The sequence below is a fragment of the Geotrypetes seraphini genome, chromosome 5 (genome assembly GCF_902459505.1).
Source record: "Geotrypetes seraphini chromosome 5, aGeoSer1.1, whole genome shotgun sequence".
NCBI lineage: Eukaryota > Metazoa > Chordata > Amphibia > Gymnophiona > Dermophiidae > Geotrypetes > Geotrypetes seraphini.
In genome coordinates, this window is record NC_047088.1 from 212,387,620 (window position 1) to 212,413,073 (window position 25,454).

Genomic DNA, 25,454 nt, shown 5'->3' on the forward strand with positions numbered 1-25,454 from the left:
ATGTTCTTAAGCACTGAAGATGGTTAAAATGAGTTAATGCAGCTAAATTCCAAACAACTCAGAATGGATGTTTCTTTTAAAAAAGGAAATGTACAAGTCAAATTCCTTTTTTGGCAGAAAGTAAAGAAATAAATGTCTGGAATGATTGTGCCCATCAATATGAGAAGGGCATGGTGCACACATTTTGTACTGTTTTAGCCCAAAATACATTCCAAATGCTTCCATCAGGCTTTGGGCCTTAACAAGGGGGAGGGGAAGGGAGAACGTCCCCCCCACCAAAAAAAAAAAGTATCATGGTATATTGTGTACCAATTTTACAGGCAGTGTGAGTCTATATTTCTTTTTGTCATATATGCTGCAAGACTTAACATTCTTTCCAGAGGATTCATTTTCAAGATTAACATTTTATTTTTCATTTTTTGTGCACAGTCTCTCTCTTTGATAGAAACAAAATGCACATGGCAAGAGAGGTTTGGGCTATGATCCCTTCTGACCAGGGAACAAAGAAAAGTACACAGGCTGTAAACCAATGAAAACTTCCTTGACATCCAGTATCCTAGAAAACAGGATACTGGATGCCTACTAGAGCAATACTCATTCAAAATAGGGCTTTGCAAAATGGTAATTGCATAGCCAATTAAAGGCAATAAACCTACTTGTAAGTATTCCTTAGCTTTTATGGGTGTTACTCAGTTTATAAAGAGAAGGATTCAAATTAATTTTTAAAGTACTTGTAGTTCTCAATAATTTAGTTAACAAAAAAGAAAAGCTCATATAAAAATTGCCTGTGTGTTAGAGGAAACAGACTAAGGTGAAAGTCACTGACAGTGTTACTCTAAATACATTTATATAGTATGTGCTGTAAAAGATGTGCCATCATTTGAGATTTGAATCCAGTAGGAGATACAGCAGTATATAAGACACCATTAGCATTATACAGGGGATGCCAATGACCTCTTTTTTCATTCTATGTTTGAATCAGAATGGTAGATAAACTTCCCGATTTGTTTCAATTAAGTGAACGCTATTTTTAATGTGCACTAGTATGTGCTAAAAAAGAACAGCTAAAAAGAAGCATTTCTTAAAATATAAAAAAAATCCAGAAAAAAAACATGGAAAGGATGAGAAAAATGAAATGAAATATTTTCCAATTCACACCGCTACAAATATCTATAATGCTTCAATAACATTTCTATATTTAAATTAGTTTTGTGCAAGTTCATTTACAATGTTGGTTTCACTGTAAAGTTTGAGCCATTTGGTGTCCTCTACATAATCTTAGGTTTCACTTCAAATTCTTCATTTTAGATAGAAGATCATCAAGCAGTGAAAAACCTTATTTTCAAGATCCTGCACCTGACATCTTGCAGACACAGCTACAGATTTGACAACCCCTCTCCCCCCACCAATATGAGACTGTATTTGTCCCAAGTGAAAGGGTTACTATACCTGTTGAGGTCCTCTTACAGGTCTCCCTGAAGTCTCTAATGAAATATTACTTTCATCTGAGGCACTTTGAACTGTGAATGCAAGTATACATTTTTCACCTTGATCTCCTGTTTCCAAAAAGGGATCTTGGTCCTGAGTGCTCTGCATAAATGTTTTTACTTGGTCGGAAGGCTTAGTCTTGTCAGTGTGTGTTGGGTTTTGAACTGCAAGGGCACAGTTCACATCACCTGAGCACGAGCCAGGTCTACCGATGCGGTCATCAAGCTCCACATCGCATCTCTCTTGAAGTACATTTTCAGTTCTAGCAGGAACAGATGCTTCAGGTTTTTCTGGAGAGCTTTGTAAAAAAACTGAGTCAATATCTGTGGGTGGAAACTTGACACTGAATTTGGAGAGGGATTCAACAGAGCAGTCGTATTCCTCATCATGGCCAGGGCCTCTAGGAGTGATTGAAGTAATGCAGGCATTCTTTATAACTTGGGTTTTGAACAGCCCTTCTGTTTGTTCATCTGTGTTATCAGTACACTGGATAGGCATGGAGAACTGTATTTCTGCTGAAAAAGAAAAAAAAAAACAAAGAAAAACCTCAAAATATTACAATCTCATAGCAGTTCATGCAAGAACTTACAAACTGTTTATGGTTCTAGTGGAAATTGCCTTCATGCTGCTATATCCACTTTTTTTTCCCTATGCAGCTCTCTCTGTTCTCAGAATACCAACTGGACTGCCAGAAAAAGAAATACAACAAAATGGAAATCACTGTGCCAACATGAGCTGCTGACCTGTTCATTCATTCTCTCATATTTGTACACATTAACTCTAACAGCAGTGCTTCATTTTGATGGAACTAACAGATTGATAGCCTGATTGAAAACATGCAAAACATAAGCAGTTTTATATACACTGTAAGCAGTAGATTTGGTGGGGGAGTTTTGTGTATAAGTTGTTCAGATGAGAGTACAAGCTGAAGAAAGCATTACCCTTTGTAATTTCTCTATTGGTGAGCCTGTTCAGGTGGGCCTTCTGCTCTCTGGTCAACTTGAATATATGAAGGAATTCATCTTTAACATCTTGGACAATCTTCTCCAGGGACTCCCTGGAATAATCAACGTTTGGGAAAAAAAATATGATTTTATAGTTTAGCTTTTACTGACAATACTAAAACAAATAAATTAAGAGCGCACTCATATACCTGCAATTTGCAGAAATTTCATAAATGTAATCTTTTTTCTAAGATTTTTTTAAACAATAAAAATGATTAATGGAGCTAACAAGTCCTGATTTTTATTTAAATTTCCAAAGTATGACAATTTTAACTAAAAAAGGAGAAAGTGCCTACATTTTCACACAATGCAGTGACAATTTGAAATAAGAGCTTTCTTGGCTCCCATGCCAACATATACCTCTGGGAGGAACATGTGTATTCCTCATGCAGAAGAAACGCCTACTAGGTTAGGAGAAGGAAAACTATAACCCAAGCAAATAGGGCCTGAGATATTTGGCAGACCAGTTACCTAAGGAAAAGACAAATTTGTATTCATGTTAAGTCAGCTTTGCATGATTAGGTGGGTTGTGAAAAATATGGCGATCAGATAGACCTGAAGTGGGAGAAAGCTTGTAGATGCTCATCTAGCAATGTATATCAGATACAAGAAGGATGCAAACCCAACAGTCGCAGCTATCAAAAGAAATTTGGATCTCTAAGCAACACTCGTGTCATACTGTTTAGAAAGAGAAGCACAACTACAATTGAGATCTAAATGACCTGTGCTTTGCCATTAATGAAAATGCAAACACAGGCAGAATCAGAATATGAGAGATCATTTGTGTCCTTCTATGACTGGAGCTCAGGGGAACTAAAAGAAGCTGGAGAAAAAGTTGTAATGGATACATCTTGAAAAGTGCACACTTATAAAAGTGTGACAAAATGGTGCATTTCTCCTTCCTCAATGTACAAATTCATGCATGTCTGTTCAGGAGGACAGGCTATGGGATGCCTGTGTGTCTGTGCCTTTGTATACAGATGGTCAGACAGATGGATGGAGCCTCATCAACAGGCACTATTGCTAAGTTTTAATAAAGTAACTACAACCATACAACTTTTATAAACTTTTAAATTTTTCACTTTCCCATCTATAATGCTTACCTAGTATTGTTTTCTTTTAACCCTTTAATTGGCAGATGGTGAAACCGGCTGCTTTACGTAACTTGATGTTGAAATGTGACCAACAGTGCCAAGTAACAGGCATTTGGAGATGCAGATCTCCCATAAGAGCCTTAGAAACTAAATGTAGCTTCTCAGCAACAATGCCAAATAAAGAGTTAAAGAAAAAAGTTCAGGTGTGTTTACAAGGTACTTAACATGTTTATATATATATATATATATATATATATATATATATATATATATATATATATATATATATATATATATATTTAGTTGGTGGTCAGCAAAGCTTATAACTGTTTCCCTCCAAATTTAAATATATTAATTGAATACCTCTATCAACCTTTTAAACTGCAAATGAGGCAAAAAGGACAGAGGAAAGAACATTCCTTCTCTAAAGCAAGTCAACCTACATTTTACAATGAACACATGTGCACAAAATACATTCATCAATATTTTGGGTTTTCTTCATTACAAGATGAGGAAATCATGTTGATTCCACATTAAACTTCCTTTTTTTTAAGAAAAAAAACAACAAATTGTCGCCAAATTATGCTGATCTGCCAAGTTTTAATGTTCCTGTACAAGAAGAGAGTATCCTGCTGAGTCATGCCTACTTTTAACTTTCATATTCCATGAACCCTTTTGATATGTCATTTGCTTGTGCAATTCTTAAGCAGCCTAGTGCTGAAGACCAAGATCTACTGAACTACTACTAGTTTTCATTTCCATAGCGCTGAATCTGAATGTAGCTCTCCTTGAGCTACTACTGAAAAAGGTGTGAGCTAAATCCCAATTATAAAGAAAATAAATAAATGAATAACCCATGCCTTCTCTCTTCATGCAGCAGAAGTTGTCATATGATCACTTTCGCTATAGCCTGTCTTTGGCTTCTGGCCTATTTCAGGAGCACAGACCTCTTATTTCTAACATACAACAGGTAGCCAGGACTGTTTGTCTTGTTGGCAATCCTCTACAGTTGCCCATACAGAGCTTGCCTTGATCCTACTCACTGCATACCTAATTGGGAGAGAGGTCTGAAGTGAGGCATTCTGGGACACAATTCACAATACCCAGCAGTCCTTGCTCTATAACCCAGCCATTGCAGTGACAGGCCTCAGGAAGCTGCAATCGACATCTTCTTTCACAACACACTCTGCACATACCCTAAATCCCACATGCAGATTTTGCTGTTGCCTTATGATCGAAAGACTTCACATCCCCCTCCCCTGAGGACTGTGATCTAAACATAGCACAGGAGATTTTTAAAGTACCACCGAAACATCAGTACATCCTGTCACAAGGACATGTTTTAACATGGCAGCAACAAGGGAACAGCAGCAATGTCATGGTGTTTTAAAAGAAGAAAACTATAACGACATTTAAAGAATGGCATATACATCACCTTTTACCTTTCATATTCTTGACTGGTAGAAGTGTAAGAAACTGCTGGCTGTTTTTTACTTCTTCCCTGAATGAAAAAGAGCATGCAGTGTGTTTCAACCAACTTATCTATAAGCCCACCTTTTCAGCCTTCTTTACATTTTACCACTGCCTTACTGGACAATCAGCACCAAATCTAACTGTAGATAACACAAACTTCCATTCTTAAAATATTAATACATTGTGCATTTAGGTGTTTCCAGCTAACTAGGGGTTCTCTGTAGATACAAAAAAAACAAAAAACCAACAAATGATAATAGTAAATCAGTTTATTTGTGATTTCGTACCACAGGTACTATTAATGGTGAAACTGGACATGTACATTTATGTCATTAAGGGTTTTTTTCCAATGTTAATCTGAAACACCTATTTTTTTTGTATATAGTATTTTTTCTTGTAGTAATACAGGTTTTTTAAAATGTTTTATCAGTTAAAACCTAAAATCAGATGCACCTGCCTTAGTTCATGCTAGTGGTGGCCTCACTATTATAACTTTAAGGGGAAAGAGATTAGGATCTGTATAACTGCCTTTTTGTAGTTATACAACCACACTCAAAGCAGTGTGAGGTCTCTGGGTGCCGAGACTGTAGCTCTAACCACTATGCCACACTCTCCTCCTATGTATTTTAAATTCTTGAGCCTAAATTCTTTCTGCTCATACAACAGATTCATCAATCTGAAATCCCAGTTGAGAGCCCATTTCTCTGTTTCTTACATTGAACTTATTTACTAAATAAGGCAGCTTAGTAGCAATACCCATAGTCTAGAAATGGTAACTTAAGTTAGGCACCTAACTTAAGTGCAAAACGCCATTTAAAAATGATTAAAATGCGGTTTAAAAAAAAATTCTAGCCGTCTATTCGCATCTAAAAAAATGGCACTGCATCACGGCTAGAGGCACTTTACGACACCTAACAATGTAGGCGTGGCTAATGCCATACGTGGCATTAGGCATCGTAAAGTGCCTCCATAGCTGTAATTTATATGAAAGATAGGTGCCAGAAATGTAGGCCTTGAAAACCCTGGCCTACATTTCCAGCGCCTACCTTTCACGAAGCTGCGGTTCTATAAACAGTGCCATTGTGCGATTGACAGGCGATTGGCAGCCATTTCTTAGGCAGCGACTGCCGACGGTGCTGTTTATAGAATCCAGCCAATAGAGTCCCTCCTACAAAGCTGCAGAAGTGAGTCCCAGTGTGGCAAATGCGATGTAGCTCATAAGAATTGAATGGGCTGCGTCACATTTGCCACATGGGAATCGGTACCATGGTTTTGTAAAAGGGGACTCTCAGCCTGTATCAGGAGTCTCTATCGTAATTGAAAATCGTGAAATATTTGATAAGGTAGCTAACAGTGAATTCTTGAAATGAAATTAAAAGTATGTCTCAACTGGATATGTAAATGCCATCAAATTCCCTGGTGAACTAACTGTAAGCTCCATAATATAGGGAGTAGGACTGTCCATTATGGGTCCTTATACAATGCTTTATATATCTAGTATGTGCTATATAAGAATCATAATATGCCCAGTGCTGATATCAAGTGCCTGTCAAGCTGAGTTTCCATCCTGGAAGCTTTTTGTAATCCTGAAACCTCTCAGACCAAATACTTGCTGTCCTCAACAGTGTGGGAATGGGGTGGCTGCAGAAATTTAGCACACTAGTCGTGCAGAGAGAGAGAGAAAGAGAGAGGAGCCCAGAGGTGTTTCTGTCATAAAGACAGGAATAGGCTGGTGGCAGCTGCAGTTACTTCAGAGAAATAGAGGAGACCATGCTTCCACTTGAAGATAGGAGGCAGTCAGTGATGGCACTAATGGTGGGTAAGTACAGTATGCCTCCATAAATTCGCAGTTCACGGACTCAGCCTTTCGCGGTATTTTCTGACCGCCTCTTCCTGGTACTAAAGTCAGGCTACACCAATCAGGAGCTGCTCTGACACGCCAGACAGCAACCACCAACATCCCTCTGCCCTCTCATGCCTCTGCTCTGCTCCTAAACCGCATTCGTGTTTTTTTGAAATTCACGGCTGTTCCTGGAACGGAACCCCTGCAAATTTCAAGGGAGTACTGTAATATTGTTGATACAAAGTGTTACCCCTCTCCCCTCCAGAACCACCTGACCTGGCACCCTTTCTTGTAGAAATCACCCCTGTACATAACAGTCTTTACAATACCATAAGTTCAGCAAAACAGAATGCCACTCTGCAAGGATATACTGAACTAGAAAAACAACAAATAGTCTAATACATCATCTAAAATAACTGCAAACTGAGACCTTTGTATCAATCACCTAGAAGAGAAACTATGATTCAAAAAGCAGCTTTATTGATACTGATATCTGAAACCCTGTGGTAAGCAGTCACTGGAAGAATAATGCACATCTCGCCATTTTGACTCTCAAAAGCCACAGATTAACTGGAAGGTGTATAAATTAATTCATTAGAAATACACCCACTAACAACATCTTTACATTCCTAATGGTAAGGAACGCTGAGGCCAATAAATTGTTGCATTATAATTTCAATACAAGCTATTACATTTGACTGCCACCTTGTGGGATATAGTGGTATGGTACCTGTTCATTATACAAAGTATTTTAAGCTATAAAAGGAACACATACCAATGATTTAATTAAACTGTATGCTATCTCTTAAAATTTGACAAGGAAAAAAGGCTCCAAAAAACTGCCACAAAACCTTAGAAAGAATCCAACAATAAGGCAGAGCTAGTCAACAGGGTTCAAAAAGTGGTAACTCAATGACAGAAATCCTCTGTAAGCACAACGCAAATATAGCGTGATGATTCTAAAGTAATAATAATAAATGTGAACGTGATAGGGTGCCCTCAGTGTGAAGGAACAGCGAGGGGAGAAGTACTCCAGCGCGTCAGTGATTCCTTCATTTATGGGTTCCTGAGGAAGGGACGTTGTGTTCCCGAAACCAGGCTTGGTTGGACCTGGTATCCATTGGTGCCTCATCGCTTGGCCCCTGCGCTTTCTGGTTGATCTGAATAAGACCTCTAAGCTAAGTCCACTGCCTTGTTTGATTTTTGCTTTTGGGAGTTGGCTGGGGGGGGGGGGGTTCTCAGAGTGGTCTCTCTGATTGATTTCTCCTGTGTTCAATTGTTATTTTGAAGTTTGACACACAGTTTATTTTTTATTTAAAGCACACGTTGGGGTGCCCGATGATGGTGTAGGCGGGGGCATATTTGCCTCTATCTGTTAATGTGAAGCGCTGGAGTACTTCTCCCCTCGCTGTTCCTTCACACTGAGGGCACCCTATCACGTTCACATTTATTATTATTACTTTAGAATCATCACGCTATATTTGCGTTGTGCTTACAGAGGATTTCTGTCATTGAGTTACCACTCTTTGAACCTTGTTGACTAGCTCTGCCTTATTGGTTGTTTTTTTTATCTCTTAAAATTCAGCAACTACATATTTATAGCTCAAAAATTTGAGATCCAAATGCATGCAAAGTTCAAAAATCAGCTTTTATCTCTTGCAACTTTGGGTTTCATAGGTGTCAAACTATTTTAAAGCTGATTTATTACCAAAGTTCATGTACATATGCAAATCACAAAATAGTATTTATTGTGAGTGATCAGTACTAAAATGTTGGGCAATTTGAAAAGCACTCTGTATCCAGGCCCCTATATCCCTGCTTGTTCAGAAGACAGCCAGATATTTAATTTTAGATACGTGATTCCCAAACTTGTCCTGGAGGAACCCCCAGTCAGTCAGGTTTTCAGGATATCCACAATGAATATGCACTAGATAGATTTGCATACCAAGGAGCCAGTATATGGAAATCATCTCAAACATTCAGTGTAGATACTTTGAAAACCTGACTAGCTGAGGTTCCCCCAGGACAGGTTTGGAAATCGCTGTACTAGATGCTTGCGAGTAAGCTGAAGTCTTAAATCACCCCACTGGGTGATAGGCCCTGTCATCTTTATTTGCCAGATCTATTACATAATTCACCTGAAAAGAAGATCAGGATTATCCTTCCATGACCAGTGTGTTACCTTTTCCAGGGCTGCTTACCTTTCTGTTCTGTTCCTCCTTCATTATGGATTTCTCATTTACTTCTGCAAGCCTGGTCCGTAGCAGCTGTATTTCTTCATCTTTATTGTTGATAAATGATGCAAATTTTGTATCCATCAGATTGATTTCCTCTTCCAGGCACTTCAGTTTGAATCTCTCATTTTCCAGCTGTTCCTATAAAATACAGCTACTGCTTAATATTTTTAGAACAATGACAACCGGCCAGGTGCAAATGATACCAGATAATTTACTGAGTTGGTTTTCAGAACTACATGAATTCAAAGTATTGGCAATAAGGAGGTAAAGCTATTTGAGACCCAGTTTTATTGCTAACTTTTTCTTTCCCCATTCCCCCAAGTTAACCTAAAAGCTATTATGCCCTTCTGGGCACTTGTGAAGTGCAAACTGTTTCTAGCACTGCATTATAACTGTTTGATGCAAATGTACTCACTCACTGTCTGAAGAACTGTTTGATGCTTGTCCTGGATAGCTAAAAATTAAAAAATGGAGGCCTTTGCATTTTATTTTATCACAAGCTGCTGTATGTTTGTACATTAACACATTACTAGCTACACAGTAGTATTCCCTCTGGTACAGCTCTGGTGTACAATGGAGATAAAGGATTTTGGTGAAGGATTCAGGGCAGCTAAGTGTTGAACAACGCAGCTTTTAAAAAGGCAGAAAACAGACCTTAACAAGACTGTACTCTATATAAATTTAACCTTGTTTCCTGAAAATGAAGGAATTTTCAAGCTGCAATAATATTAGCCCTAGATGAGATGTTCGTTCTAGAATAGAGGAATCATTTATCAAACAGTACATTGGTAACTCGCAGGAATGGTCAGAAAACACACTAAAAATGGCTGGAAAACATTTTAAGTCTCAAATTGGATTTTCTCAAGATAATTAGCATCTGTCACTAATCTGATGAAGATAATTTTCAAATTAACACTTCTGATAAAAGTTTGCTTAATTCACAGAAATCTTAAATTACTTTGTTCCTGACTTAGACATGGCAATATTAATAGCTGAACAAACCCTGAACTTTTAAAAATAAGTTAATTAGTGGAGACCTCAGAGAGTTACGGCATACAGATCTGTATTTTTATCTCTAACAGACTGCCACTGTATCAATTTGGAGAGATTAAATTTTATATTGCAAATAAGCAGAACACATTTGTCACTTTCTAAAGCAACCACTATACCTTTAAATTTTTTTCTCTTTGTATTAGTAATTTCACTTGTTCCTGAGGTTGTTCATAAGTTAAATTCAGAGGTATTTCATGTCTTCTGCTTTCAGAGTCTTCTATCTTGGAGACATGAGCCATACCATGTGCATTACCTGTAGAATACAGAATTAATGAATTCAGAATGTTAAGAGGCTCTCTCATGGAGTGAACATTTGATTCCAAAATCCGTTAATATTTCTAGGGTTAATTTACTACCATGTAGGGAAGAAGAAAGGTTAAACAAAATAAAGAAAAAACAAACTGATCTTACTCTTACCAGAGATGGGAAGACGCAACTGGGACTTCAGCTGAATAATGAGGCTATTCTGATGTGCTATCTTTTTCTGCTGCTCGTGTATTTGCTGTTCATAATTCTCAGTCTGTGAATAAAAATGAATTAAAAAGAATAAACATCTGCTTATCATTCAGTTATTTTGGGAAATGGAAATCAATAGCATAGAACTTCACTGTAATCTGTATTGATTTTGAGTATAACTTATTTCATAATCTGTGTTAGCACAAGTTATCTACAGCAGGGTCCATAGGAATAAATTGGGTCTTGCGGCGGATATCTTGCACTAATCTTTAGTAAAAGATCTCCTAAATTAAGTATAGATATATAGTTGGCTTCCAGCATGCTCAGCAAAACCATCACAATCCTGCAGCCCACTAAGGGCTATTCTGCATACTGGGGACACTGCAATGTGGAGTCCAAACTAGGTTATGCAACAGCTCATCTAAAATTTAAGCATCTATGAGTGCCTACATTTATACAATACTAGCATTTACACACATTAAGCGTATATATTTCCATGCATAACTGACAGCGTAACCAACCACTATTCTACATTAAAATGACTCAACATATAATTATAAGGGTAGCATTCACAAGGGATGATCATGGGTAGTACTGATGTTATGTAACTGACAGCAGTGTTCTCCCCAGAAATTTTTTCCAGCCGGGTGGCATGAAAAAGTAGCCAGGTGGGGCGGGACGGGGAAATTTGGTGGTGGGGAAAATTAAGGGCTCCTTTTACTAAGCTGCAATAGCGTTTTTAGCACGTGCAGAATTGCCGCGCTACACGGCTAGAACTAACGCCAGCTCAATGCTGGCATTAGTGTCTAGCACGTGCGGCAATTCTGCGCGAGCTAAGCGTGTGGTAAAACCGCTAGCGCAGCTTAGTAAAAGGAGCCCTAAATGTGTACTATTTGTATTAGTTAATTATTATTAGTTATTTTCCAATGCTCAATATGGCAGCCTTTCTTAAGCTTTGACACTTGTTCCATAATTTTTTATTAAATTTAAGAAGTATCCAATTCTAGAAGTGAATAATTAGATATTTGCCCTCTTTCAAATGGTATAGAGCAGCGTCTCTCAAACTTTTAAAACTCCGGCACATTAAACGGAGCAAATGTTTTTTGCGGCACACTAAATGCAGCAAATAGTTTTCATGGCTGGAAAAAATTTCTGGGGAGAACACTGTTGCCGTTAGTTTTCAAGGTCCAATCACGTCAAAGACTGATGCTTATCTGGGCAGTTGTATAATAAAAAGAATGGATAAGCTAACATGAGAAGTGAAATTGTCATGAATCAGAGGGATACATACCCTGTAGGTCCTATGGGAGGAGGGATCTGGCCAGAAGAGGTAAACACCCGTGGGAGGCACAAATTTGGCACGCAGAATGGAAGGAAAGACTAAAAGGGGCGTGTTGGGACACATAAGGGAGGATGAGGGTCATGCTTGAACAGGAAAGGAGGAAGAAGGGGCGTGTTGACAGGGAGAGAGAGGCAGTACCCTGGTTCGTAAGTACGAGTTTGACATAAGTCAAGCATTCTTAAACCAGGGACTGCCTACATCATCTGGCTTGCCTTTATCCACATGTTTATTCACACCTTCAAAGTCGTTAAGCAAGCTGGTGAGGCAAGACCTCCCTCGCTGAACCCACGCTCACTGTCTTATTAAATCATGTTAGTCTACAAGTTCCACAGTTTTATTTTTTATAATTGTTTCCACTATTTTGCCTGGCACAGAACCCTTTTAAAAAATCAGGATAACATTTTCTCACAGCTTGCCTGGTTATATCACTTGTTGTCTGCCTAAGCCCTGATTTTCAGCAGCACTTAACCAAACAATGCCACTGAATATTACTACAAACTGCCCCTGCACTTCCCAGCTAGTGAAAGGGTGGTCTGTGGGTGGGACCTGGGAAGAACCAGTATGTAACCAATGGCAATATTCACACTACTTAGTTAAGTTGCAAAAATTAGGACTGCAAAAAAGTTGTCCTATATTAGCTGCAGAGATAACCAGGCATCAGTCTGGTGCCTGGTTAACCTCCGAAGGGTACTTTAAGGCACCTCCCAATCCCTCTCCCCCTAATCAAAGGGTAGTCATGGGGGTTCTTAAAGAAAACAAAAAACTGCTGTGACCCCTAACAGTAATCTAACAGTACTCAAGAGTACTGCAAGATGGCAACTAGAGATTGTGACAGCCATTTTGAGGTCAGACTTCTGATGGTCATCAGTGGGGGAGGGAGGGACCTCAGGCAGGGATACCTTGTGCTTCTGGAGTGGGAGCCTCTCCTGTGATGCAAGTTCTAGACAATATTCAGCTGAATTAGCCCTGGATATTCAGTGTTGGTGCCTTGCCAAGGCCTGGCATTGAATATCCAGAACTAAGTGGTCAGCGTTTACAAAGACACCGACTACTGTGGGCTGAATATCAACCTTATTTTATTTTTTTTTAGAGAGTCTATTTTAAATTGAACAAAAACAAAGAAAACATCTACTAAAGTTCTTCTTGTGCCGCTTCCATCACCCTCTGGCTAGCCTGAAAAGCAAGTATTCACACCTCTGTTTCATGGATCAGCAGTTTTTTCCCGCCCCAAGTCTAAAACGTAACCAGGTGTCTGTTCGGCAGTATTTTTCCTCATTATTAAGCTAAGGCCTACTATAACGGGTTTTGATTTGCAGCTAGTTGCTATGGCAGCCTGTCGGTAGAGAAAACTGGGCTCAGCAGCTTGGAGTTTAATCATTTGTTTCCTTTCCGTAGTTTCTTTGCAGGGTGCCATACCTTTTATACCACATTTACACATAGATCCTTTCACTCCATCCTTGACCAGTTAATGTAGTGTTATGATCTGTATAACTAACTCTTCTCTCATTCCATTTTTCTCATTCAAGGAAACATTCTCTCTTGAGGCCCAAAGTTGCATTATATCTTGAGTACTAACACTAGAACAGTAGAACAGAACGGTAGAAAATAATTAACTATTATTTGCTTGTCAGCCCTTATTTTTACAGGACCTGATTCATTAAGCTTCTCTCCCTCCCCATGGATAGAACATTGAAGAAAAAAACAATCAGTGATCTTGGAATCGTTTCCATGTGTAAAATGAACAAAGTGAAAAATTGAAGGAATAATCCAGAAATAAATTATATGAAAAGTTTACTAACTTTGGCTTTTCCTTTTGTTTAAATTGACAAGCTAGACATAAGAATTGCCATACTAGGACAGACCAAAGGTTCATCAAGCCCAGTATTCTGTTTCCTTCCAACAGTGGCCAAATCAGGTTATAAGTTCCTGGCAAAATCCCAAAAAAACAAATCCCAAAAAAACAAATTTTATGCGGCTTATCTCAGGTATAAACAGTGGATTTTCTCAAGTCCATCTTAATAATGGCTTATGGACTTTTAGGAACTCATTCAAACCTTTTTAAAACTATACTATGCTAACCGCTTTTATCACATTCTCTGACAATAAATTCCAGAATTTAATTACACTGAGTGAAGAAATATGTTTTACATTTACTACATTTTTGGAAAGAGTAAACAAGCAATTCACATTTACTCATTCCACTCCATTCTGTACTTGTATTTTATAGACCTTTATCATGTCACTTCAGCCATCTCATCTCAAAGCTGAAGACCCCTAGCCTCTTTAATCTTTCCTCATATGGAAGTCATCCCATCCTATATAAAGGACAAATAATGTATGTTATTCTATTAGGGCACCTGCAGCATAAATGTAAATAGTGAGAGAGTCCAAATAAAAGCTGCACTCAAACAGAATGAGCAATATGTGTTAAAATAGAAGAAATATTCAAAGCTGATTTACATGAACTTTAGGCCACATAGATCTTTTCTTCTGAAGTGATATTTCTAGTTTTTCTTGTTCCTATAGCACTTAGTAAAACAGACATTACCAGGTATTTAATGGTGAAATTTGGTCTTAACTTCTATAAATCCTGCTAGACCAGTTTGGATAAGTGGGTTGTGATCTCCAACCAGCAGATAGGCGCAGAGAACACCGACTTTAGGTGATATCATCACCAGTATAAGGACTGGTGCTAAACAAAAACTTGAACTTTAAACCATCAATCAACACTCTAAACAAGTAGCCAATCCAACAACATAATTAGAATTCCTTGCGGTTCATTACCTACTGTAGTCCCAAAACTCTTGTCTGCATAACCAGACTTATTTAGATGTCCTGAACAAAAAGCAGTGGTGTACATATCTTGATAGCCTTATTCTTCTGGGGTGGGATCTTGAACTGGTCTAGCAAGGAAAGAAAATTAGCAGGTAAGACAAATTTCGCCTTCCTTATCCTGCTGGACTAGTCCTGACAAGTAGGATGTAAGCAAGCTTCACTATTCTGGGTGGGAGAAGTCACAGCCTCCTTAAAGGCTACCCATTCCAAAATTGAAATATTCCTAAGCCCAGCCATCCAAGCTGTAACATTTGATAAACAATCACATCACCACTCTACATATGTCTTTCAAGACAACAGTTCTTGCTTCTGCCCATGTTGTTAGCTGATCCCTGGAGGCATGTTCCTACAAGGCCAGCAGAGACTCTTTATAGTTAATAGGTATGTTAAGAACATAAGAACTGCCGCTGCTGGGTCAGACCAGTGGTCCATCATGCCCAGCAGTCTGCTCACGCGGCGGACCTTTGGTCAAAGACCAGTGCCCTAACTGAGACTAGCTCTACCTGAGTACATTCTGGGTCAGCAGGAATTTGTCTAACTTAGTCTTGAATCCCTGGAGGGTGTTTTCCTCTATGACAGACTCCGGAAGAGCGTTCCAGTTTTCTACCACTCTCTAGGTGAAGAAGAACTTCCTTACATTCGTATGGAATCTATCCCCTTTCAATTTTAGAGAGTGCCTTCTCGTTCTCCCTACCTTGGAGAGGGTGAACAACCTGTCCTTATCTACTAAGTCTATTCCCTTCAGTAACTTGAATGTTTTGATCATGTCCCCTCTCAATCTCTTCTGTTCGAGGGAGAAAAGGCCCAGTTTCTCTAATCTTTCACTGTACGGCAACTCCTCCAGCCCCTTAACCATCTTAGTCACTCTTCTCTGGACCCTTTCGAGTAGTACTATGTCCTTCTTCATGTACGGCGATCTGTGCTTGACACAGTACTCCAGGTGAGGGCGCACAATGGCCCAGTACAGCGGCATGATAACCTTCTCCGATCTGTTCATGATCCCCTTCTTTATCATTCCTAGCCTTCTGTTATCTCAATAGTCTCCTTGATCCTGTGAGATAAAACTTTAGAAGTCACTTTCCTTTTGCATGAGCTACTGTGTAGGACAAAAAGATATTCTCACTTGTGAAAGGGGTTTGTTATCCTCAAGTAACGGATTAACATGTCCCCTTTTTGGTTCCTCCTGAATAAGCCTGGGACACCATCTGACTGACTGGAGGTGGAAACCAGAGACCTCCCTTCATCAAAAAAGAAGGCACTGTATGCAAGGTGACAGGATCCTCTGAAGACAGAGATCTCTGCAGGGAAAGGCATGCAATTCTGGAGACATGCTTGGTCAAAAAATGGCCACCAAAAATACAACTTACAAGGATAATCTTTATGGGTGGTATGCTTCAGGAGCTCAAATGATGGACCAACGATGGTCCTTAGGAACAAGTGTTGAGGAACCACTGCTCAGCAAAAAGGGTTTATCTGCTTGACACCCTTCAGAAAATGCACAACGTCCAGCTGTGCTGCCAACAAGGTGAAGACCCACTCACAGAAATAAGTCAGCACCATCCCTGCATGTGAACAGAATTAAGAAATTGGTTTTTCTATATGGAGGTCTCAATTGGACCTGACTTGCCTGAATATCTGATTGCCAGGGTTTAAATACACACCAGACCCTCAAATAGTCAATAACCTGTGTGCTCTCAGCAGCATGGCTACTACTGATACAGTGTGCCTTTTAAGGGCTAGTTCCCTGAAATCTTCTGCCCAGGTTGTGGCAGTGGCCAAAAAAGAAAACAAGATGATAGGAATTTTTAGGAAATGGATGGAAAATAATAAGATTATTGCTGTGAACTTCATGGAGGGATTGGCGGCATACAAGTAAAGATTGTATTGTATTATTAAAATGCCTCTGTATGACTGCATGGTGCGAACTCATTTTGAGAATCGTATGGCTGTTTGCTGTACCTAATAAAAAGGTACAGTAGAATTAGAAAAGGTTCAAAATAAGGTGACTAGAATGATAAAATAGATGGAACTCCTCTCATAAGAGGAAAGGCTAAAGAGGTTAGGGCTGTTCAGCTTGGAAAAGAGATACCTGATGATGGATATGATTGAGGTCTACAAAATCCTGAGTGGTGTAGAACAGGTAAAAGTGAATAGTTTTTTACTCTTTCAGAAAGTACAAAGACTAGGAGACACTCAATGATTTTACATAGTAATACTTTTAAAACAGATAAGAGGAACTTGTTGCCGGAGGATGTAGGATTAAAAAAGGCTTGGATGAGTTCCTGGAGGAAAAGTCTATAGTGTGCTATTGAGATAGGGCAAGCAGTGGCTTCCCTCATATCCTGAATCAGTGGCATGGAATGTTTCTACTATTTGGATTGGCCACTACTGAAAGCAGGATACTAGGCTAGATGGACCACTAGGTCTGACCCAGTATGTATATTCTTAGGTTCTGCAGTGGTCCCATGACAAGAACAGCAGAAGGAATTTGATGCACTAATGAATGGTTACCATCTGCTTTTATTTTGCTACTTATTTCCAATAAAACCTAGACTGGATGGTATACTTTTTTCCCCCCAACCTGTGCATTTTTGTTGGGATCTGTCTCTATTCTTAAGGTATGGCAAACAATATTGGACGTAGTACTCCAGATGCGGACGCACCATCGCTCGATACAATGACAAGATAACTTCTTTCGTTCTGGTTGTAATACCCTTTTTGATGATGCCTAGCATTCTATTTGCCTTCTTAGCAGCCACTGCGCACTGTGCCGTCGGCTTCATTGTCAAGTCCACCATCACCCCCAGGTCCCTTTCTTGGGTAGTCTCATTTAAAAACATCCCTCCCATCGTATAGTTGTACCTCGGGTTTCTGTTTCCCACATGTAATACTTTACATTTCTCAACATTGAACTTCATCTGCCATCTCGTTGCCCATTCTCCTAGTTTGTTCAAGTCCCTTTGCAGTTCTTCACAGTCTTCTTTAGTCCGAGCTCTACTAAATAGTTTGGTGTCATCCGCAAATTTTATTATCTCACACTTCGTCCCTGTTTCCAGATCATTTATGAATACATTAAATAGCAGCGGCCCTAGTACTGAGCCCTGCGGGACCCTAGTATCTGGTTTCTTGCTCAAGCAGTATAAGAGGACAGTACCACTGTGCAGATTTTAATAAGGCTGCCAGACATCTTCAAATGCAATACAGTAGGTGTTAAATATCCCAATTAAACCCACATATGTCCTGCACAATGATGAAAGTGAAAATGGCTGTTATATCAATTAATTGACTTATATACAATATTTCTCAGTCACTGGGATTCCAACTGAATTTTGTTTCTGCCAACTGGCCAACAACACATTGGTCTTTGAATATCTAAACAAAAACAAATAGCTCTCCAAGAATCAATAAATGATTTGCATGTCTATATAGAACACAATGTCCATTGCTAACAGCAGATGAGCTCAATATTCAGCAGTTCCTGTGTGGTCAAATATAACTGGGCAACTTAAATAATTTACTTGGCACCTTCTTACTTGATTAAGATGCCAGAATAAAACTATTTTTTTTCTTTTCAGCTTTTTATAATGTTGTTTACAATTTGGACTTTTTACTGCTTTTTTCCAGTTTTGTCTTAATCCAAGGCTGGTAATTTTGCTCTTCCTATGCTATAACCACATAAATGCACGGTAAATGCAAAGGCTATGTGGTAACTGTTAGGAATGTGCCCAGCATGTTCCCTGCAGTTACCATATAGAAAAGTATTTTTTTTAATCACGTTAACTGGTGTATTTTTTTTTTTTACAGTGTGAATGCACTAAGAGGCAATTCTATAGGTAGAGGCCTCCTTTCAGGCACCTGATGTCACACGGTGAGAGCCTATTTTTAATGGCACCAGGAACTCAGATGCCATTATAGGATACTAGCGTAACTTATCAGGGCACCTAAAATCTAGATGCCAGCAGTTACAGCAGCAGGTGCCTAAATGCAGAAAGAGCCCTTGTAATTTATAGAATGCTGTATGGGGTACATGTAAGTGGTAGCATCACTCAATGCTTGAACTCAAAGATTGAACTAGGCCAGTTACTGGGCAGACTTGTACGGTCTGCGTCTGTGTATGGCCGTTTGGTGGAGGATGGGCTGGGGAGGGCTTCAATGGCTGGGAGGGTGTAGATGGGCAGGAGTAAGTCTTAACAGAGATTTCGGCAGTTGGAACCCAAGCACAGTACCGGGTAAAGCTTTGGATTCTCGCCCAGAAATAGCTAAAAAAAAAAAAAAAAATTTAAATTGAATCAGGTTGGGCAGACTGGATGGACCATTCGGGTCTTTATCTGCCGTCATCTACTATGTTACTATGTATGTTACTCATGTCTGCCCATGCAAATGCCCCCTTTCCATTTACATATTATTTACATATATATATATATTACATATTACTTATTCATATCTTTACAGAAAAAGAGATTATGTGCTTACCCTGGTAAGCTCTTTTCCAGTAGATAGGCGAGACATAGATGGGTTATTTCTCTATAGCTGCCTGCTACTGCAGAAGGAATCCACTTCGGATTTTTCACTCTGCCTCTGCTGTACTTCACTGGGTTCTCTAGTTCCACCTACAGTTAGTATGCAAGCACTGAGAGCCACCAAATACACGTGAAATAGAGGCACCTGTAGCAACAGGTTTAAACAAATTGTTCTGCTCAAGAATCAGCTCAATAGTAAAGTTAATCGCCAACACAGACTTCAAAATGAGTTCAGAAACTCCCACATAAAAACTGAAACATATATACAAATCCTTCCCAGCTCCCAAGGGCTGACAGGAATCCAAGAATCAGCTTGGAGAAGCATAAACAGACTGAAACAGTAGGAAGGTGCAGTAAAGACTGTGCAGGGGTCTAGAATGTTTCACCTATCTACTGGAAAAGAGCTTACGAGGGTAAGTATATAATCTCTTTTTCCAATGCAATAGGTGAGAAATTCTAGACAGATGGGATGTACAAAAGCAGTCCCCAAAAAGTTAGGGCAGGCTTGCTGCACTGACCCTTAAGACTGAGGACCCAAAAGCAGAGTCCTGTCTTGCCGTAACATCCACTCTGTAGAACTTGGCAAACGTGTGAAGAGAAGACCACGTTGCCGCCCTGCAAATCTCGACATATCTAGCTTTGGCCCACGAAGAAGCCACACTCCTAAAAGAATGTGCCTTAACATAAATAGGGGACCGATTCCCAGAAAGAATGTAGGTTGACAAAATGGCCCTATGGATCCATCTGGAAATCGTGGCCTTAGAAGCAGGAGCGCCTCACTTAACTGAATGAGTCAGCACAACCAAATGGTCAGAGACACAAAATTTGTTAGTGACCTCCAGATAATGCAGAAGAACTCTGCACACACCCAGTTTCTTCAGTAGGTGATCCTGTGTCCTGGAACCAATAGGCTGAAAGGCAGGTAAACACACTCCCTGATTAATACGGAAAGCTGAAACCACCTTCGGCAGAAGGAGGAACCATCCAAAGGAAAACCCCAGCCTCCAAAATATGGAGGAAAGTGTCTCTGCAAGACAAAGCCTGTAGTTCCGACACATGACGTGCCAAAGTAATGGCAACCAGAAAAACGGTCTCGAGTATCAAGTCCAAGAAGGAAGCATCTCGAAGGGGCTTAAAAGAAGCTTGGTAAGGCTAGACAACACCAAGTTAAGACCCCAGTACGGAAAATGTCCCCTTCAAGAATCTAGCGGCATCAGGATGCCAATGAGGACCAATGCTCCTGGGATCTAAAACAAGGGAGCCCGGTCACTTGGATCCAAGGAGAAGCCACAGTGAGGCCTTTATCCAAACCAGCCTGAAGAAAGGTGAGAATCAGTGAGATGGGAGCTGAATATGGGTCTACCTAGTCCTGGGCACACCAATGTTGGTAGGCCTTCCACGCCTTAGCATAAACTGAAACAGTGGATGACTTCTTAGACTTGAGAAGAGTATCAACATTCAGAGCAGAATATCTTTTATGCTCTAATGCTGCGTGCTCAATAGCTATGCCGTAAGAGCAAAGTGACCCGGATCATCCATGGACACTGGACTCTGTGTGAGGTCTGGATGGGTGCTCAGCTGAAGGCTGCAACCCCTATGTGAGGCCAATCCGAAGTCACCAGAATAACGTGGCCTGGATGAGCCACGATCCATCGAATGCCCCGGCCGATCATCGGCTAAGAAGGAAAGACAGAGGAGAATCTCCTCTGCAACAGCTGTACCACAGCGTTGAGCCCCTTGCTTCCAGGCTCGAATCTTCGACTGAAGAAGATATCCAATTTCTTGTATCTTGATGTAGCCATGAGGTCGAAGCGAGGCAAATCCCAGCGGTCCATTATTGCTGGAACACCACTGCGGACAGGGACCATTCGCCCAGATACAGTCTGTCTTCTGAGGAAGTCTGCTTGAACATTGTCTACTCCCACCACATGCACTGCCATCAGTGCTAGGAAATGATGGCCAAAGAAAAAGAAGGCGGGTTTCATGAGCCAGAGGAGTGTTCTTGGTCCCTCCCTGCCGATTGACGTAGGCTACTACCATCGCATTGTCGGAGAAGACCCTGACTGCTTGTCCCTCCAGAGTCTTCAGCAATTTCATCAGAGCTAGCCGAACGGCCCTCAGCTCCAATTGGTTGATCGACCAATCTTCACTGCCAGGGTGCCAATACCCCTGAACAGGACAATGACTGCAGTGGGCTCTCCAGCCCCAAAGGCTGGTATCTATTATCACTACAATCCAGGAGGCAATGTGAAGCGGTACACCCCTGCAGAGTGACTGCAGGAGAAGTCACCAATCCATGCTCACTCAAGCTTATAGACAGGTCTGCAATGCATCCCTGTGCGGAGCCCAACTTGAGAGTAAAGCATGCTGAAGAGGATGCATGTGCGCCCTCACTCAAGGAACCATATCCAGTGTGCCTGTGGGCTTCTGGCAGATAGATGTGGCTTGCAAATATGTCAAAGAGAGCTCCCAGGTATTCCAGCAACTGTGTGGGCATCAGATGGCTCTTCCTGAAATTGACAATCCAGCCCAGGTCCTCCAGCACCCGGAGCAACTGCTCCACCATGCACCGTCCCTCTGCCAACAAAGGAGATCTGATCAGCCAGTTGTCCAAGTAAGGGTGAACCTGGAGACCCATCTTTCACAAGTAAGCCTCCACTACCACCATCACCTTGGTGAAGTTCCAGGGCACTGTCATCAGCCCAAAAAGCAGAGCTGAGAATTAGTAATGCTGTTCCAGAACATGAAAGTGCAAAAATTTGCCATGGGCCAGAAAAATGGGAATATGCATGTATGCCTCCATGAAATCCAGAGGGCAAGAAACTCTCCTGGGGCCACTGCTGCAATGACCGAACGCACAGTCTCCTTACGAAAACGTAGAACCTTGAGAGCTGCATTCACGTGCTGAAGATTCAGAATAGGCCTCCAATCTTCAGAGCCTTTCTTTGGCATGATAAAGTATATACAGTAGCTGCCTGAGCTCAAGACTTCAGGCGGCACCAGCTCTATAGCTTGAAAATCCAGCAAGCACTGAACGGTGACTTGAACCTTGAGCACTTTGTCTGGGCAACCTGTAGGACAGTCCACAAATCAATCTGTCAGAGGCTGGGCAAATTCAGCTTGTAGCCTGACTGAATAATGTCCAAGACCCACTGGTCGGATGTAATACGCATCCAGGCAGGAAGAAACACTGAAAGCCAGTCCCCTATCTGCAGAGGGGCATCCCTCGGCCTGGCGTTATTGCGTCTTTTTGGCAGAAGGGGCAGAACAGGAGGTGGAAGGCTGGAAACACCTATAGGCAGTATACCGACGTCGGGATCCCTGTGAAAACATCTGCAAAGTGGCACTTCCATACGGTCGGGATTGCCATGATCCACAAAAATTAGAATCAGAACCCCTTGAGGGTCTGGGTCTACTATCCGGCAGAGTCTCAGGGTGACGGTCCATGAGGTTGTCCAGACCTTTGCCAAACAATAATTGCCCCTTAAAAGGCAGCATAATCAAAGTAGCCTTGGAAGTGGAATCACCAGGCCACTGTTTGATCCAGAGTATTCTGTGAGCAGAGATGGAGTATGCAGACACCTTTGCCAAAATTCTCATGAGGTCATACAATGCAGCCGCCATATAATCTGTCCCAGCCATCAGAAGTTGAGAAGGGGGATCCACTACCTCACTCTCCAGTATGCACAGCTGAGAGAGACAGGTACATGCAACAAAAGATGTCGCCAAAGCAGTCTTGATACCCAAAGTAGCTGCATTAAAAAGTTTCCTGAGGACCACATCCACATGGCAGTCCTGCATATCCTTTAACACTACATCGCCCTCACTGGGGAGTGAGGTACGCTTAGTCACCTGTGCCACCAAAGAATCCATCCTGGGCTGACCCAAAAGATGCTGACACTCCTGTACCGGAGGATACAAGTGTGACATTGCTCTAGAAATTTTCAGAGCATCCTCCGGAGATTGAAACTGCTTCGAGACCAGAACGCTCATACCAGGGTGCCAGGGAAAGGTAGCATACTACGAGCGCACACCACAAAGCCAGGAGGAAGAAGTGGATGGAGCCGGCTGAGTGACTAAGTTCAATTCCTGCAAAGATTCAGAATTAAGGTCAGGCAGAGCCGCAAACTGTGCAGGACAGTAGGATCATTCCCAGGATCCAAGACCCCAGAGGAACCTGCAGATCCACACAGCCCCTGATCTCCCGCCCTGAGAAGCGTTGTACTTGTTAACAAAGGATCAGCATATGTGTCCTCCAGATCAAGATCAGGTAGCGCAAAAGCTGCAGCAGGATGAGGCAAAGATGTGCCCAAAGGTACACCACCATTAAGAGAAGACGCAGAGGCGGATTGGGACTGTTCAGGTGGAAAACACTTGTTCTGAAGCTTGGACCACAAAAATGACATAAATTTAGAAAAAGTGTCTGGCTCCTGGGGCATAGAGTCACCCTTAGATGACTTGCATTTACGTTTCTTAGGCTGCAAAGGGTCCCCAGCCTGACTAACGGAAGTACCAGCCGTGCTGAGCCCCAAAAGCAATGACGGCTGCCTCACTGGGCTAGCTGAGAGTTTGGTCATCTGCTTCAGCAGGGGAGAAACTATTCTGCCCCCCCTCCACCTGCACCAAGTGCTACAAGTGTTAAATTTGCACAATCTTGTCAAGAGTCCACATGAGGAGAGCCCAAGGACTCCATCCCAGCAGGTTTCTAGGTAAAATGTGCAGTTTGGAAGAAGCAGGGACTTTCAGAAAAAAAAGATCACTAAAAATCCAAAATGGCCGCCATAAAAAAATTCACGCCAAAACTGAAATATTTTTCACACTTCCCAAACTCTAAAAACGGCAATTTTAGGATTTTTCAGGTGGGGGAACACAGGGAAACATTAAAAAACTCTCAAAACCCCACTTTTCCAACCTCCCCCAATTCCTCTCACAGGCTGTCAGTCTGTGTGCTCACTGTGACCTGACAGGATCTGTGCTGTAGCCTGCTTTTAACTCTCTCACAGTAGCTGGATGAGAAAACTCACTGTCACAATGCTGGGAATGCTACTGCAAAGCTGATCTTTGGGCTGCCAGTCAGACTCCTATGTCTGACTATACCTCCACCCCTGTGGACCAATGGAACGGATGTGCGCCAGGAGGGGCGGAGGCACGAAGATGCAACCGGCACCTTGCGAGACACCACCGAGCCTCCTAAGGGTGCCTAACAGTCTGAGCTCGACCCATGCGTAACAGTAGGTGAGACCACATCAGGGATGGCCCTGAGCTCCACAGAAAACTATACAGGATGGCTAACAGATACCCAGTGGGATCGGCCTGTCAACTACAAACTGGTCTGTGATTTCTCAAGCAGGCAGAGCTTCAAAATCGCTCCATGCACCAAATTACCTGAAAAAGGGGACTAAATTACATCAAATTAAAAATAATAAAATGGGGAGAGAACCAACACTCCTGCAGGCACGCGTGCAGAAGGAAAGAACTGTAAGTGGTTAGAGGCAGAGTGAAAAATCCGGGGTGGATTCCTTCTGCAGCAGCATGCGACTATGGGGGAAATAACCATCTGTCTACAATGTCTCACCTATTGCACTGGGAAAAAAAGATTAGCAAGAAGGATCAAATGGGCAGGCCATGAGAGGAAGGAAGGGTTGAGCAAGATGGAAGAGAGGAGTTACACTAAAAGAGTGATTTGAAAAAGCCTGGAAACAAGGGAAAGTAAGAAAAGGACATACAAGAAGGGCGAGGCAGAGAGTTGGCACGTTATGCAAAAGATTGTGAATGGAGTTGAGAATGAGGACCTTGTATTGAAAGGTTGGATTGGATACATTAAATTAATATACCAGGGAAATAATGAAGAAGACATGGGTTATGGAATAGAGGAGATGTGACATAGGAGACAGGAAAGAGGATGGATAAGGAAAAGAAGGCAGGTGGAAAATGTGATGATTAACAAAAAAAAGTCAAGAAATAGAGGAAGAAGAAAAATAATTAACATATCCACTGCTGAAGGAGAGACAATGAAAAAAAAGCTGAAACTGGATTGAACCCATTAAAGAAAGAGAAAACAAAAGAGGAGAATGGTGGTGGTGGTGGGGGGGGTGGAAACACAATGCAG

General features: G+C 41.2%; 1 protein-coding gene across 4 annotated transcripts in view; it reads right to left on the minus strand.

The window, feature by feature from the left end:
• The window catches only part of TANK (TRAF family member associated NFKB activator), a 74,451-nt gene that overhangs the window by 14,204 nt on the left and 34,793 nt on the right, over positions 1-25,454 (minus strand). For 3 of the 4 annotated variants that reach the window (XM_033946483.1, XM_033946484.1, XM_033946485.1), the window contains exons 3-8: positions 10,610-10,712; positions 10,309-10,445; positions 9,104-9,277; positions 5,029-5,087; positions 2,430-2,545; positions 1,450-2,003 (exon numbers count right to left, since the gene is read on the minus strand). In XM_033946483.1, the coding sequence (XP_033802374.1) occupies positions 1,450-2,003; positions 2,430-2,545; positions 5,029-5,087; positions 9,104-9,277; positions 10,309-10,445; positions 10,610-10,712 (1,143 nt within the window). The remainder of the gene's footprint in view (positions 1-1,449; positions 2,004-2,429; positions 2,546-5,028; positions 5,088-9,103; positions 9,278-10,308; positions 10,446-10,609; positions 10,713-25,454) is intronic. The other variant, XM_033946487.1, reaches the window with a different exon arrangement.